The 18,062-nt window shown below is 33.2% G+C and overlaps 2 protein-coding genes across 2 annotated transcripts in view; one reads left to right on the top strand and one right to left on the bottom strand.

Moving 5' to 3' along the window:
* Positions 1 to 18,062, top strand: part of LOC130614309 (uncharacterized) — a 100,645-nt gene that overhangs the window by 3,704 nt on the left and 78,879 nt on the right. The gene's annotated exons all lie outside the window — the stretch shown is intronic.
* On the bottom strand, positions 5,315 to 7,401 carry LOC130614311 (glutathione S-transferase-like). The gene is made up of 4 exons (XM_057435741.1): positions 6,968 to 7,401; positions 6,228 to 6,448; positions 5,722 to 5,835; positions 5,315 to 5,565 (listed from the first exon to the last, which is right to left on the bottom strand). The coding sequence occupies exons 1-4, from the start codon at positions 7,104 to 7,106 to the stop codon at positions 5,410 to 5,412; spliced, it is 630 nt and encodes a 209-aa protein (XP_057291724.1). The 5' UTR covers positions 7,107 to 7,401; the 3' UTR covers positions 5,315 to 5,409.

The following is an 18,062-nucleotide window of genomic DNA, read 5'->3' as shown; positions in this document are numbered from 1 at the left end:
ATTTCTCAACTTTGTCAAACAAAATGTGACTCTTTAAATCCTCACATGAAAGTTGATCAAAAAACAGCATTTTTAAATGTCGGATTAATTTCGGAAAATTTATACCCAGACCAGTTCAATGATACTGACTATGAACTTAAAGGAGAGGCTAAATGCGTGCGGCACGGCTGCGGAATAAAAGTTCATAATGACTGTGTGGATTTTCAAGACCAGACCGACTGGCTTAGTCAGCTCTATAATAAATCGATTTACATGTTCCACCCATCACAAATTGATATTACACCTTGTGATTACAGATAAAAAAAGTACAGATGAAAATAGATGAAACCACCATATTGCGCTTTCGATTTGTTGTTGAATGTTTCGGGTCTGTATATTTATTCAAATTTGGGGCTGTCTCATCATAACAAGCTTCATCGTTGAAAGCTTGTAGTATTTTATGGAAAAGGGACTTAAAACATAAAATAAATATTGCTGTTGGTCATGATAGATATTTCTTAAGTTCACAGAAGTTTAAAAGAAAGTTGTTAAATGCTGTAATTATTATAGTAAGTAGAACATTCTTGGTTATCTTAAGGGAAAGTTCTTATTTTTGATGTACGTACATCCAAAACCTAGCTATTGCAAAGATTTTGCTAGGAATATATACAGATACTTAGGTATGAAATATAGTTATTTATTTGTTATTATAGTAGATTATAGGATTTAAAAATCTATAATATTTTTTTTCTGGCTTAACCCTATTCGGTCCTGACGGGTTTTTTTTAATAACTCCTGATTGCTTTGTTATATGGCTATGATACTTACTGAGTTTCAACATTTATCTATTAGACACCTGCATGCTAATTTTTTAGGTCCCATACCTTTCAGAGGCTTTGATACTGGCCATTACTCGAAACTACCCCTAAAAATCTCTATGAAATCCTTATAATGGGGAAAATATAATAACTCCTGGTAGGATTATCCTTAGAACTTGAAACTTGCAACACAACTTTGTTTCATCAAGAAGAATCATTTTGAATAATTTGAACACGTGACTAATCCGATTTCCCGATTTTGTCGGATTTTACCCGAAAATCGAAAAAAAACGGATTTTCGGGCAATTTTTGGCAATTTTTCATCCGATCCATGTAAAAACCGGAAGATATGTTAAATAACTTTTATTTAGCTTTCAGAAACTTCAAACAGCATGTAAAAATTCGCTCTAGAACAAAAGTAATTATATTTTAAGCAGATAGTGGCAATTTTAACAATTTTCAAGCTTTTGATGACGTCACAGAAAATGTGCTGACGCAAGCAAATATTTTTTGGCGCCATTTTGTTCCTTTTATGACGTACTATAAGTGTGCCAAGTTTGATTCAATTTAAACAACCCTATGAAAAGTTATTGAGGGGGGGGCGGAATCCGCCCCCCCCGGTCATAGTATGTTCGAAAAACCCCGGACCGAATAGGGTTAAAATTTTTTTCTGGTTGCAGCAAAATAATTTTTGGTTCGCCTTTCCTTTACAGTCAAAACACCAATATATTAAATTTTTAAAAAATGCATAGTTCGGAAAACGTGTATTAGAAAAAAATTGTTTTGGGTTTTTCTTGATGGAGAGTTTACAGCAATATAATACACTGTTGAAAAGTAAGAAGTATTTTTTTCTTCTGCAACGAAAATTATAAACGAACAGGCACTTAGCTAAAAACCTCTGATGAAATCGCTATCAATTCTGCTATAAGCCTTAAAAAGGGCATGTATCAACCTATCAACTTTTTATTTGCAAATGACCTATCCAGACTTATTAATTAGATTTTTATTGGACATTGTGTCGCTGAATATTTTTTGTTCAGCCACCGTAATTTACTAAAGCGGATGTTCGGTTGCTAAAACCGTGTCATCAAAAACAGAAAATAATCAACTAAACGTAAATCAGTTTTGATAAAGAGATAAGCTAGTTACGTATCACCACTTGAATAAAAATAATAAAAAAACACATTAAAGAAACAGGGGTAAATATGTGAGGTATGTTAAAATAAATAAACCCGTGCACTAGCATATCATGTTCTGCAAAGATGATCGATCGAGTTAGACTTAAACCCACGACCTCTCCCTTGCAGGACAATTGCTCTATCGAATGCACTATCGATCCTATACTTCTGCCTGGCACATTGTAATTAAATATAAAGAATGTTTTTTAAAATAAGGTTTCTATGTGCTTCTTATTGTGTCATGTGGATTCACAGTTTTGTTCGTTGCAGTAATGTCCGCTAGCCCCAACGTACTGCTAAATTGACAATTTTATGCAAATTGTTTCTCCGGGTTTCCATAAATTTTACCGCCTAAAAGCAATTTAAAATCTTATCATATCTTAGACTAGCCTTGAACCTCCTCAGATTGTATAATGTGCACACTCTAATTGTTAGAAAAACTTACTCCGATTAGTAAAAAAAGCAAGGGTTCGGCAGCCCAAGAAAATTCATGCTGCTTTATTAGATTTATAGGATATGTGTGGCCATAAAGAAAATTTTTATACATCATTTAAGGAAAGAGAAATGCTGTTAAGATTTTTTAAATAATTTTTTTTAGCCAAAATAATTTGATTGTGATTGCAATTTTATGCGCTTTTATTGATAAATAAATAAATTACCCACTAACTAATTTACTTTCAGAAGATCTAAAGAATGTTTTCTTCTGAATAGATAATTAAAATATTTCTCGAAAAGAATTATTTTTGCGAATCTACTGATATTATTTCTTAATTTAGATAAGAAAAAGTTTCGCGTTATCTGTTATTGGATAATTTTCGCAATTTGGGATTAATAAAATCTCTTATTGTTCTCTGTGAAAAGAAAATTACTAACAATACTATAATTACTAACATTTTTCTTGATAAGCGATATTAAAAATTTCGTTTTATTCCTTTTACAGTTAAAAGAGGCCTGTATCCTTACTGCTAGAAAATTCACGATAATTCAAGTGACTTGTTGTTATTTGATTATTTTTTTAGGATACATACAGTTGAAGCAGTATGGATTTATTTTATATCACGTCTATGGAAATATCGAATTAATGATTTAGGTATTTTATACTGAATAATATTTTGCAAATGGTCGTTAAAAGTATTTGCGAGACCAAATTTCCAAAAAAGCTAAATATTAATTAAATTTGTGTAAGTTAAACTCACAGAATTTACCCCCAGTAATGTATGATAATATACCTTGCAAAGGGTTTGTGACAGGAATTTTATCTTGATGCTTTTTGTAAAATGTTACACTACCGTGATGTAAGACCACTGGAAAGTTGCATAAGCAAAGTATATTTGCTACTCTATTATGACTAAAGGTAGGTAGGATCTAAATACATTTATTAGTGGTTAGCCCCGTGAAAATCCGCGGAAATTCGCATATCAGAGAAAGTCGATAAAAAGACATCGCTTTTTTTAGCTTATAAATTTCGAGACAAACGGCGTCTTTTATTATAGAGATCATATTGGATGTTATTTAACACGTTGGTACTTCTATCTAGGTAACTATATAAACCATGAGAAAGGACAAAACTCTGATCAAGCACATTTGCAAGCTAAGCTAGCTACTTCTAGATGTACCATTTCTACCATGGAGTGCATTATCACCAACTAGCTATATGCAGTTTTCCCTTATAAATTTAAATATCACGCATGGGTTTTTATGTGTTCTCGACGTCTATGGCGTTAGTAACATTGCTGTTAACTTAAAATCCTTAAATATAATGGGCATTTTCAGTGGTCGGTACCGGGTGTGTTTTTTCCGCCCTCCGAGATTGTCATAAAAAGAAGAAGAGCCTTGAAGACGAGGTTGCCATTCGTCAGAAGTGCAAGACCCAGCTCGACACAATAATGACAACGAGTAATAAACTTTAAAAGGTTTTTTGTGTATATGCCATGGTTATTAATAACATCATTAAAATTCTAATTGCGATATTTTTTATTGTTCGTATGCCTAATTAGACATTTCCACAGGATTACCGACTTACTACTAATTAACGCCATCCAGTGTTTTCTTCTAGATCCAATCATGGACAAAACAATGAAACGTATGTGTGAAAAAGTTCCTTCTTCAGTTAAAAGATTGCGCTGGTTTGATGTAGCTTGTCAGATAAAGTTACTTGCAATATTATGAATCCAACATTGGTTCGGAGGATACGGGACATGTCGACGCAATATTTCGTGAAATATTAATTTTAGGCCGTTTTATCTTACATCTCCCGCGGTTGTTGGTTTTAATGTCGCTAGATATTCCAATTATTAGGGTGTTTTTTCTATTTTTTCGGTCATGTGTAAGCTTTTTTCGATTTTATTTAGAACATATGTCACTAACTTTCGATTGGTTGATATATAATACTTTGTTAATTCAAACATTTTCAGGTGTGAAAATCGACGAGTAATTTGCCGCAGTTAAATATTTTAAGTCACATATTAGCACTTATAATTTGAGATATAAAAGAGAACTTTGCTATCGCACAACAAGAACGTCTACTTATGGCACTGAAACTATATTTCGCGCCAAAATTGTGGCAGATGATACCATCAAATATGAAAACATCTGAAACATTACAAGAGTTAAGTCAAAAATTAAGAAATGGAATCCAAAATTTGCCCTTTGTAGGTTGTGCAAACCGTATATTAATGGATTAGGTTTCATGTGTGTGTGTGTGTGTGTGTGTTATAATAAATAGGAACTATTCAAAAAATTGTGGAAATCTTGAATACCATGTCTTGGAATAGTCATATTCCTACTTTAGAAATTATTACATGTTTAAAAATGATTTTTGCAATTAAAATCTCTGAAAAATTTAATTTATTTATTCATGTAGTATTTATAGCATTTTGCTGTTTGTTTCTGTTATTTTTTCCCCGAATTTTCTGGCATACCACTTCCTTGCAATATAAACGATCTCAAAAATACAACTTATAGTCTAACCATTCTTTATTTCAGGATGATGGTCAAATTGTTCATAAATAATAATAATAATAATAATAATTGTGGAGAAGTCACAAGAGGGATTTTCCCTTTTGGGAACAATATCTATAATCAGATTCTGGATAATGGTATAATCTATGTAAAAATCCCCCCCCCCTAATTTGTGGCACCAGCTACGTGATTGTAAGGCTTTTAACAATGCCTATGTTTAAAAATATTAGGAAATGAGCCAATAATTTGTCTTCCTTACGTTGTGAAATTGTTGAAAAACTAGGGGTCGACGAAGATTTGAGACCACAGAGTTTGGTCCGATAAGGATTTAGGTGTTTACTTTCACTAATATTTGCAATAGCAGTGAAACGAAAAAAATAATAGCTAGCTAATTTTATAATAATAAGAATAAGAAGATACATAAGAATATACATCTGACAAAAAAGTCTTTAAAATAACAAGGTCATGCATATTTAATACTTTCTTGATTCCATATGCTTCTTGACTGCTTCAACTGCCCCTACACGATCGACCAACGCCTTTAATTCCGGGTAGGGGTCCAAATACGCTTCGTAGGCCTTTTTCATCATGTCATGTTGGGCAAAGAAGACAAAGTCAGCTAAAGAGATCTATAGGGGAGAAAAAATTATAAAAAAGTAGCACAACCTCGGGTTTACGTCGTTACGAAACTTCCTCTGACGCCTTCTCGCTACCTCAGTACAACTGACTTTGCAGATTGAAAATTAATATGTTTTTTTTATCTTAAAAATGGAAGATTATATTACCTTTTCTCCCAGAAAGAAGTTTTTTCCATCATTAGCTGTCTTGAGTAACTTAGTCAAGTAATTGAAGTATCGCTTTGCTTGATCTGATGCAAAATATTCATCATACTCTTTTTTCTACATAACACAAACACAAGTTACAGATGGTTAAGATAATTTCACTGGACGAAAATGTCCTCGTTGAAAATCAAAAGGACTAAGGATCGACATGCTCTACAAAAATAGTTGTGCGCAGGGTTATACAGGTAAAATAATCGTGAATTTTTTTGAAAATATTATAGTTACTGGTCGGTGGCCTGTGAAATAAAACACGGATTAGTCCTGTCCTTTATTTATCACATTTCGTACGTCTGCGGTTACCATTTTGCGTGACACACGTACACGGGTATTATAATACGGCAGTATAAATAATTTTTAACCGTACTCGAGAAAATTTGTGATATAGCTAAAGCACGCGCGTTTTTCTCTAAATAATTCGTTTACAACTTGTGTAGAAATTTGAAAGTTACCTTTTGTTCGTCGGATAGTTCCTTGTTGAACATAATTTTTATCAAATTGGTAAAGTGATCGTTTAATGTTTCACAAACTTGATCAACCGTTGATCTTTCTTTATTACATGCACCATAGAAACCAAACTCATGAGCAAGGTATCTGTAGATAGCACCAGAATGGATTATTGTATGTCCATCTACTTCTAATTTAGGCAGCTGAGCCAAAGGAAATTGATCAACTAAAAGTAAAATGTTAGCTTAATTAGAAATAGCAAGAAGTTAACGGCCTGGTTACTTTGTTTTAAGGCGGTTGACACCTGGGTACCGAAGGGATTCGCCATCGCCTCTTAATTTGTATGTTTATTTGGAAATCCCTATAAGCCTGATTTAAAAGATTCAACATTTTTATATATTTTCTCAACATTGTCATGAATGATGTTATAGAGAAGTAAAAAAGAATCAATTCTTATTTTTAATAAAAATAAGAAACAGAACTCTAACAAAAACAGTTTTTGCCGTTAAAAAAGGCCAAATTTCGAAAAGTTTTTGTTGAGTCAGACCCAATCATGGTCAGTGCTCCTACCTATCGCCCCTCCAATTTTACTACTGTTTCAAAAGCATTAAGTTTAATTTGTTGAAACAAGTAAGCTAACACATGTTTAAGGATTTTAACTGTAATGCCCACAGAACAAATGCTACGGTTCATGCAAAAATTCTTACGGTAGCTGAAAAATAACTTGACACAAAAAATACATTACCGTCATTTTTTATTGTCCCCCAGTGAGCAAAAGTATGCTGTACGTCTTCAAATTCAACTCCAGCCGCATGAAACATCAAACGAGCGCATTCAGCACGCCCACCAAGAGGAAAGTATGTCAAGATGTATTTTGGCGCCATTTTGTTTATAATACTAGCTACCTTTGTAAATAAAATATAACGTTGAGTTACATCAGAATAAGATTCTTTCTTTACAAACTTAACCTGAAATATGACGTGACATCTAATAACTCAAGGATATTAAATATTTGACATTTTTATAAAAATAAAAAGTAAAAGCATGTTCTCTTCCGATCGCACATACACATAGGTTTGTTTACACGAATTTATTACGATTTTTTGACTCCCTTCCACAACAAACTACTTTACCCATTCGCAGCTTATCAAGAAATAATTGCGTATAAAAGTATCGCGGTAATCTTACTTCAGTTATAACTTTTACAAACTAAAAGTTTTTATATACTTTATTAAAAGCTTTCCTTTTGAACTCCTTTATGATATCTCACAAAACTTCTCAAAAGATAATACGCGTGCACAAGAGTTATGTACAAAAGAATTTGTTTGCGGATCATTAATAATTTATGATGCATTTGAAAACATAACAATGATTCTCCACCGTTGATCTCATTTTGAAATCCAGGTCCCAGTGCAGACATCTGAGAGAAATTAACTTTAAAAGAATAAAAAATGTGATTATTTTCATAGACATTACAGTTATTGTTTGCACTCCCTTTATATAACCCAACCCCTTCCCCACAATCCTTCTGCGTCGTAATAAATGTACCATTTCCCTAAAAATGAGTTGTTCTTACTCTTCGCAGACGAACTTTAATTCACTAGCTACTTCAGTCAGCAAACATATAACGAGTCAGTTAATAAAACTAGCGAAACATTAACAAGTATATATATTTATTTCCCATCCTGATCTTCCATGCTTCGTCATACAATATTCCAATGGATTGGAATGCAGCATATATAAATAGAAAAAATAGTGATGAACTAAGCAAATTTGAGGAAGGTTCTGGAAACTTAAAAATTATTTGCATTTTATTGCTGAGTAATTGTGGGTAGGTTTTAATTTAAATAGCCTATTTTTACGCATCAATTAAAATTTAATCTCAGGTATTTATAATAGCTTTGATATTTAATTACCTTAGGCAACTAAATATGCTATGGCGAAGCAGTTAAGTGTCGTGAAGCTTATTGAAACGTTTTAAGTTTGGCACATTAAATTTCGCAATAAACTGGTAGCCTTATCGCACAGCATGCACTTCCAAAGCACAAAGCATAGTTTCTGACAGTAGCAGAATAGTCGGAAACTTTGTTTTGTTTTACTTTTGGACGAAAATTGCAGAAAAGGAAATAAAAAAGGTGTTATACGTTAATTACTTAATCTTTGATAAAGCATTATGATCTGTAGAATAATGATCGTTCTGCGATCATTAAGCAACAGAGAAATGAAGGTTTTATTGTTTTTAACTTAATTTTTCTTTTTATCTATTTTATGAGCTGCAATTGTTTGGTTAAGACAAATCCGACGATATCATTAGCAAAGGAATGGAGCCATTCATTAAAACAAAATTTTTGCATCATTTTCTCCTTTATGACTTTCTCTTCAAAAAAATAGCTAACCAAACAACTCCAGTTTGGCTATGGAAACTGAGAGTTTTTTTGCCCAGAGGAAGCTAGTCATACAGAAATCATCATCGTCAGCGCCATCTGCTTTGTTTATGTGAAAAGATAATATATTACGAAAATGTGTAAAGTAATATAGTCTCCTATTACATATGCATCGATCCTGTACCGAATACATTGCATATTCTCCATTATGTGTTTTTATTGTGCATTCCTAAAACACGGAAGACGGTAATGGGATTTTGGAATTCAAACCCCAGTCATGTCAGATACTTTAGAAGTGCGAGAAAACCCTTTCTCCTTTGCTGCTCAAATATGAGCGTAAAATGACAAGCACCTCTTCGTTAAAAAAAATATTAACAGTAACTTAAGAGTCTATACTTGGTAAATAATTTTTTATTTAACAAATAGCCGTGTTCTGTCCAAGACGACCGCGCGTAGCTTTATTTCAGTATCCCAGCAGAACTCGATGTTTACCGGTGGCTGCGGGCTGCTTTATCTCCGAATCCACTTACAAGTAACAGGCCAAGCACGAGGGTCTAGTTTTGCTAATAACCAATCCACGTCCTTCGTCACTCCGATATGCCGACGGAGAAAAAATACAAGGATCAGTCTATAATGACAGAGGTCATTTTGGTCTGAAAGTGTGTTGCGAGAATTAGAGGTCTGTTTGTGACCTTTTCCCTAAATTTTTCGTACTTATAGGAATCTTTATTTTTTGTGTAAAATAAATATATTATCACATGTTTTAGTCAAAAAAAGCCTTGAACACATCAATTTCAATATTTTTGCTACAAACGTACATCATGACATGATCAGAGCTTCAGTTAGCTAGATACAGTTTTTTGTTTATTTCAGAACTTGTCAATGTTCAAATGCCCACAATGTTGACTGTTCACTCAGATCTTTTTTATTATTGTTATTTATTTAAATTCCCAATCTTATAGGGCGTTAATTTGTGCTGACATCAGCATGCCCATTTCCACCATAATTCAGGCTTTCCAAGATGTGGCGCAGGTGGTTCTATATTTCGGGCATTACGGAAAGTGCAGCTAGCGCAATTTTCACGATGACCGCAGAGCACTGCCCAAGACATGATGTTTGCCCATTTCGGGAAATTTTTATTCCGGACTTTTTTTGATAACGATTAATTTTAAGGACTTTTAGAGGAACTTGATTTGTGATTTTATTAGCTCTTCGATATAGACAGGTGGCCACCTACATTTCTATTTAAATTGAACTTTTGGAAAAGCTATTCTTTCGCTAAAAAGAGTGCGCCACGGCAACACTCTTTCACAATGCCCCATTGCTTACCATACTAAAGCGATCACATTGTTTTAGCCTGTATTAAGCACTCCTGACGGATTCATGGTTCGGTTTATCTGTACCTAAACACTAAACTAAACAATGGGTTACCCTTGATTACTGGTGACTTAACCCGACCGAACTCTATAATGACAGCTGTTGCCTGTCTGTTAGCGGAAACTGTGTCATGCACGAAACGTTAACGAAATTTTGAAAGAAAATCTTTTTGTGCATTCAGTGGTCTTTGTTGCCGTCAGAATTTTTTTTAAAAAACTTATATAACTGTTCGTCAAAAGCACAGGCCCCTGTACATTTTGTTGATCATAATTTCAAATTGTATCTATTAAAAGTAGTTGGTCGTCAAATTTCTAAAAAAGATATATGCGCTGCTGACGCCGTCAAAATGAATTTATCCAGAGCCCTATCGTCCAGTTTGTAATATATCTTTTTATCTTTGTTTTTTCTGTTTCCAATGAATTTCTGTGCATTCTGAAATAAAGAAAATGTACTTGCTCACACAATCCCTTCACCTATCAGTCATTTGAAATATTTTTAAAGGGATCCAGTCTGAAATAATGAAACTTTGTATATACAAAGGTTATCTTAAATAAATATAAAGTTCTTAAAAACTACAAAATTTGCTCGCTGATGCCAGCTTCTTTGCATCTTCTTCTTGATCGAAATCAAAACTTGCGTTCAAAACCCTTTTTCCTTGCGACGCTTTACAGTACTATAAACTAACATAGCACATTACACTAATTGCCGTACCAGTAGTGCACACGGGCATTACAGATTAAAAGTACATAACTGCAAAGTCTGTTTACATTAGCAACATCAGAATTATTTCAATTGTTTTTTTACAGAAAATAATCTCAAGAAATATTTCCAATGTGTCGATTTTTAAAAATACAAAACCAAATTTTTTTTTTTGACTCCACAAAAAAATTTCACATTGTTTTCACTTATTAAAGTAAATTGTTTTCACTTATTAAAGTTCGACATGACAAGCATTTTGTGGACAAAATTTTAAAGAAATTTCTTTAGTTCTAGACACTATGTCAGTAAATTTCTCTTTTTTTAATCTTTTGATTTTTTACCGTATATGGTTGGTATTTTATATCAGTAAATGTTCTGTGTGTTTTTTAAGCAACAACTTTTTACTTATTTTGTGAAGTGATCCCCTCAAGGAATAATTTGTCTCTGACCAATCACTGGACAATTTAATTTGCCTGAAAAAAAACCAAGATGGTAACTCTCTGAATACAAAATTTAAGAATTTTGATATCATCATTTTAGTCAACTTTATATTTTGAAATTTTAGATAATTTTTTTTAACCAAATTCAATCTATGATAGAGGCTTAAAATTTAACACAAATAAGCAAGCATTCCAAGAAAGGTTTAAAGTCCAACTTTTCCCATCAAGTCAAATTAGTATCCTAATTCTAAAATCACAAATGTGTAAAATGTGAGTTATAAATACTTCCAAAACTACCCTCACTTGAAAAAAAATTTAACAACTGAAGGCAAGGTCAACTTAACTACTATTTTAAAACCACATTCAGTAAGCTTGGGTAATGTTACTTGCACAGATGTTGTTTAAAAAATAAGGTAGACTCAATAACTGGAGACACAGGACATATACCAGCAACATCGCCAATTTTGGTAAACAGCTTGAAATTTCAAGGTTGTTTTAAACAAGTCAGTCAGTTAGCTACTCATATCATATTCAAAGCTAGCTAATACCTAGCTCATTTACCACCAAGAATAATAAACAAAAGCATTAGAACGACCCAATGATACATGCTATTATCCCATAATATCACCAAATGTTAATAACTAATTAATTTTGCAAATATTGCAAGCAAACAAACGATATCTGCACTACTTCGCTGCAAACTAAAATTTTGCTCATAACTAATCACGTTTTCATGTTATTCTGCATTTTGAGTATGCATATTTCGCGGAACCAAATGGATATGGAAATAGGTCTTTTAAAAATTCTTTACTACTTTCTCACGTAAACGGAAAGCTGATGTTTATGTGCTTAAGGAAGTTAAGGAAGAAGACCCTATCTTTAGCTGTTTTTATTGAAGCATGACACTTAGTTAATAAACGAAGTAGGAAGCTGTTGTTACTGAAATTTTTCAAGCAAAAATGAAGTGAAGGGAAAAAATATTTTTAAAACCAACGATTTCGGGATGACTGGAAAGCAGGGGCGGATCTAGGAGATTTTCTTAGCGGGGTCTGGGGCGGACCCCCGGAAACTTTAGCTAAAACAGTCTTTGCAAGCCCTGAAATAGGCTTAAAAGGGGACAAAAAACAACTTCGTATGCACACGTTTTAGACCTTAACAGAAAAAAATAAAAATATTTTTTTTACATAATAGTACTCTAAAATAATAGTAAAAACTTTAACTGGATATTTTTGAAACTGATCTTGAAAATTCTGAAAATTCCAGGATACAAATCTTGTTATGTATGAACATAAAGATTTGAATATAACTTCTGAACAAGTTAAATTTCAATGAATTATTATTCAATTAATTCAGCAATAATTACGTATTAGCATTTGAAAATTTCAGTTTTTAGACCTTTAAAATTTACTCTCGTTCAAGTTTTTTTGAAAATGCTGATGGTGCCATGGTTTGATAACAGCTGATCTAAAAAAGAAAGTACAAAATGAAAAACATAAATACAATTTAACCATAATTAACACCATAATTAACACCTTAAAAACCTGTAGACGATATATACAGGATGCATTTTGTCGAAATCGATTAATATTGAATTCAAGAAATTTTATCGTTTATTATCCAATTTCTTGAATTTGAATTTCTTTTTGAAGAGTGAGAGCAAAGAATATAAATCTTTTTATCTGATAGAAGTTATTTTAGTCCCCCTTTTCCCAAAAGAACAGGAGTTGAGTGTCCGGCCCCTCATGGAAAAATTTCGCAAACCAGGACAATGGTTTTTTGTTGCTGGCAAAAAAAGGCACTCTAATCAGAGCACTATTTTGTGTAGCTTGCTAGCTTGATAGCTAGTGAAAGTCAGCACCAATCAAAAAGAGATCCAAACACAGTATTTAGCTCCCTAGCTAGCTACATCAATAAAGCTACTACTACTTAGTGGTCAGAGTAACAAAAACGCATAGCTATTATTGAAACAACAAAAGATAAACATAAACAACTCACTTCAACGGAATTGTACAACTATCCTTCTTTGATTTCACATAGGCAGAAAGGCTTCAAAATTTCTTACTAAAAATAGGTCAGGCCCACATAGGTTGATTCTAGTCCACGGTGAAAGCCTGGCGGGATAGCCTAGAGCCAAGACTGGCTGACTTCAAAATTTCTGACTAAAAATACGTCAGGCCTACATAGGTTAATTCTAGTCCACGGTAAAAGCCTCACGGGATAACCTAGAGCCAAGACTGGCTAACTCAGGTCAGGTCAACATAGGTTGATCTAATTCGCGTTATGAGAAAACAGTTCTTTTACTAGGTCGCGTGACAGGGTTGACCTAGTCTAAATCCGCGTCTGGTAAGGATGCTATGTTAAAGTGTTTTCATGTCACAATAAGTAATATTTCTTTCTCGTCGTAGAGTTCCTCATAGCTGGCCAGAATTTAGACACTTTATGCAGGGATTTCTTTTTTCAGCGAAGCAAACGTGAACAAGCAAACAATTCAACCAATTTTCATTATAATGTGTAATTCGCTATGCATTTAAGAATCGTAGTTAAAAAATTATTGCCACATCATTTATCTATTGCCACATCATGTGCTTATTTTATGAACAATTTGGTTTGAATTCTATCCCACCCTCCACACAAGTTATACACATGCAACTAACGCAACTGGAAATGCAGCTTATTATTTTTTTTAATAATTTCTTGTTTGGTATCATATCGACATATACGTTCCTGACTCGTAGACTGAATGTTCTTTAGTAATGTGTGACTTCAAACCGACTGCGGGTTGTAGTTCTCCGGTTAAAACTGAAATGCACGAGGAATGTTTTTGTAAAATAAAAAAAACAACAGACAATGGAACCGATTCACGTGTCTCTAATAGCATAGTACAGAATTTTAGTACAGAGACAGCATTTGCATGAGGGTTTTACTTCGCCCATAGTGAAGTAAAATCCATTGTCTTTGTTGATATGTTTTCAACTGTTTACATAAAAATTTATTTTAGATGTAGAAATTAGTCGACAAAAGGTGTCTAAAATCAGAAATTTAGCCTGTAATATATTAGTAAATGATGTCAAATTAACTAAATTTTATGCCGAATTGTACTTTTTTGCCGGCTTTTTTTACTGATAAGGTATATTATATAAAAAATTGCTTAGGTCACAAACTATTGTTCTTAATTAGAAAATAATTACGGATAAAATGAATAAAAATGAGCCCTAATGTTCTAAAATAAGACCTCTTAGAAAATCGTGCGTTACTTAAAAACACAACCTCGTTCCCAGGGCATTTTGCCTTGTTGATGAAGTTGATACCGGCGAAAAGGCCCTGGAACAGGCTGCTCACATAATCGCTTATATTTTATGATAATTATATCAAAAAATAATTTATAAACATTTATTGACCTGGAAAAATTTATTTCTGTCCCACGCGGGAATTTTATATAAACAAGAATACAACAAATATGGCAGTCGATATATTTTGCAGCTTGGATATAAAAACAGGCTAAAGTTTTGCATCAACTTTAGGGAGACTCGTTTGAGAAATGTGTTAGAAAAAGATACCATTGTTGATTCTACGGTACACAGCAAATTTATCTCTATAATTAAATTGATATATTTGAGGTGTTTGTCTTTCCCTGAAAAAATGGTAGTTAACTAGCTAGCGTATACCGTTTAAATTATGTGAACATCTTAGTTAATAGCTAGTAGCCATATATATCAATGTTGGTAAATTCATTACCCTACTTGGGAACAAAACTCAATGCTGTTATTCAATGTTTGAGTTTATTTTGATAAATATTTTGGTGACAATAAGGCTGTGTTCTCTTTAAATGTTATGTGGGCAAATTAGCTATATTATCTGTCACATTTCTAAGAAACATTTTGTTGGCTAAAAACCATGCAGCTGACTTGATTCGTGACGTGTGTTGTTTAAAATTCCCAAGCCTCTTACGCAAATCAACAGGCAAAATAATGCAGGCAGTAAGCCGTGTACCAATCCAGGTCATTCCTAATTTATATTCAGGTGGAGGTATCTTTTGGACTTGAAATCAGAATATATAAATAAAACTTGCATGTAGTTTAGATTGAAACACATATTATTTTTTGCCTGTCCATTCTTTTGATTATTCCAGGCATGCACAAGAATCTTGTAAAACCATAAGCATTGAAACTCGTGTATGTAAGTAGACAAATATGATGAGCTTATTTGATATACTAATCAGGCTCATATAATGTCCATTAAGTGAAGCACTGAAATGTAAATTGTATTACGCTTTTAGCTTTTAAAAAAAGAAAGCTCTCTCAAATTTGCTATATCACAAATTTTATTCCAATTTAGCTATATACTTAAGGATAGACATAAAGACATTTTTAATGAGGCCGATAAGGGTTTAGTAACAAAACTTCTAAATCTGAACCAGATAAAAACAAACAAATAATGTTTTTTACAAATTAATTCTTCTATGGCCAATGAACCATACTGAGAAAATTTAACATCAAAAGGTCCTTATCTTTAGGCCAATGATTAATTATTATGCTCCATTTTCACACATCGTGGCCAAGTACAAATAGCATTTTAAAAAATATCATGTATAACATAAACCAGTTTTAACATAACCCATTATTTATATCTATAATTAAGTCAACACAAAAGTTTACATTTTAAAACTGGTACAGGAGCGGTGCCACAAATTCCAAATTGGTAGGGGGAGCCAACGCCTTTTTAGAGTCCTAAAACACGTAAAACGGTTATACCTTGAAGTTTAGAAATACTTGTTACGTACTGATTTCGTTGGTATGCGTCACTGCATAAAAAATCGCATTATTTATCGAGATAGCCTGCCGGTTCTCTTCCTGAATAGCACCAATTTTTATGCAGTGATAGAGACAATTATTGGCAGAAAATTAAAATTCTCGGGTCTCAATTATGAACATTTTAAAAGAGAAAACAAAAAACTATTGGAGAAAATGAGTTGTACATTTGGATTTACAGCATAAATTATATATGATAGGAAATTTTGAATAATATATGATTATTATAATAGGCTTTATTATGTTCAGAAGTTTGCAAGAGTTTGGCTGTAATTTGCAACTGCAGTAAACCACTTTCACTGCAGTTGATTTATGTAGTCATTTCATCATAAAACATTGAATGTTTTGCTACCAATAGGGGCAGTTTACCTAGTGTATAAACTTAAAATTCAGAATTCCATAAATTTAAGGCTGACTTCAAATATGTTTGTCATTTTCGTTGAAAACGATCAGAAAATGTCAAGCATGTTAACCCAGATTCAAGAATAATCCAACAAATTAGCAGTACAACATATCATTCTTTGTTTTGATTTTAAAAATTGGAAAAATTGTTGTGCGTGTTGAACAAAAAATTGTGTGCAACTAGAAGAGGACCCATCATTACAATTTCTAACGTATTCTCAACGAAATGACCCATCTGGATAATAATAGCCATTGAATATGCCGTTTACAAATATGTGATTAAGTAAACTGTCACAGGATGTCACGTTAGATAGGTACCTATATAGTACACAGCGCAGCTAGCTAGCTAGCTACAGCTCATGAGTTTCAATGGAAAGGCCTTTTGCCAATATTAAACAATCGAGCTCTGAGATAAGTCGCATGAAGATAATCGTGATTGGAACAGAGAAAGCAGTAATAGAAACATAATCATTTTAGGAATAAAGCTTTGTGCACAAAGACTTATTAATAGTTTCTTGTGCATACGTAATTAAAAGATCCACAACAGAGACTTTCTTTGGCTTAAGTTTTATTAAAAACAAGAGAACATTGCTTTTGTGACACGTGGACGAGTTGGTAAAAATGAAAAACTTTCAACAAGATCTTCTGTCGTATTTTTTACAAAGAGATTTGAAAGTTATTTTGCACGATTCTTCAAATTCATTTAAAATTACTGTCAGTGAAGAAGCAGCGAGATATTTCTCACCTGTTATGAAGGCTGAGTTGGAAAACGAGGTGATAGCAACCCAGTGGGCACACGACGTCTTTTCAACGTTGATTAGACGTTGAATTCTGGTCGCGACGTCGCAACCAACATTCAACGTCTAATCAACGTTGGGTCTGCAACGTCGATGCAACCGACGTAAATTCAACGTCTTTTCAACGTTGCCCTCCGACATGAATGCAACGTCGCATCATCGACGTCTTTTCAACGTCGTTTCCACAACGTTGTTTCAACCGACGTGATATCAACGTTGATACAACGTCGAAAAAAGACGTTGTTTCAACGATCGTAAAACCGACGTTTATTCAACGTCGTACTGCAACGTTGATTCAACCGACGTCTTATCGACGTTTATTCAACGTCACTCCCGCAACGTTGATTCAACCGACGTCTATTCAACGTCGCACCCGCAACGTTGATTCAACCGACGTCTTATCGACGTTTATTCAACGTTGCACTGCAACGTTGATTCAACCGACGTCTTATCGACGTTTATTCAACGTTGCACCAAATTAACTTTTTACCGAGAATCTGTTCCGTTCAAATCTTATTTGTTTTAGTTCGTCTCACACTGGCCTGCAAAGTTATATCTCAAACAGACGTTCATAGAAGTGTTCCAAACTGTCCAACAAAATAACGAAGCGTACTCGGTGTTTGTTAAAGATCGTCATAAACTAGAAATAAAGAACGCACGTTTTACTTAATTTTTTTGTAATTTGTCAGCGATTGGATATATTAATGCCGACGTTATGTTGTTTTTCATATATATCGCTAATTTTACTGCAGTTTTACTACTTCAAAATATTACCATTTGTTTGCAACTTTACAGCCGCATCTATGTACTTTTTTACATAAGAGCCGAATGTGCATTCATTCTCTTATGCTATGTTAAAACTTTTGTGACATAACATCAGAGAATGAATGAACACAAACATGAAATGTACACAAAACATTCAATGGATTTTTT

This window comes from Hydractinia symbiolongicarpus, chromosome 11 (assembly GCF_029227915.1).
Source record: "Hydractinia symbiolongicarpus strain clone_291-10 chromosome 11, HSymV2.1, whole genome shotgun sequence".
NCBI classification, from domain to species: Eukaryota; Metazoa; Cnidaria; class Hydrozoa; order Anthoathecata; family Hydractiniidae; genus Hydractinia; species Hydractinia symbiolongicarpus.
The sequence above is the reverse complement of the archived record's forward strand: the minus strand, read 5'-3'. Positions and strand labels throughout refer to the sequence as shown.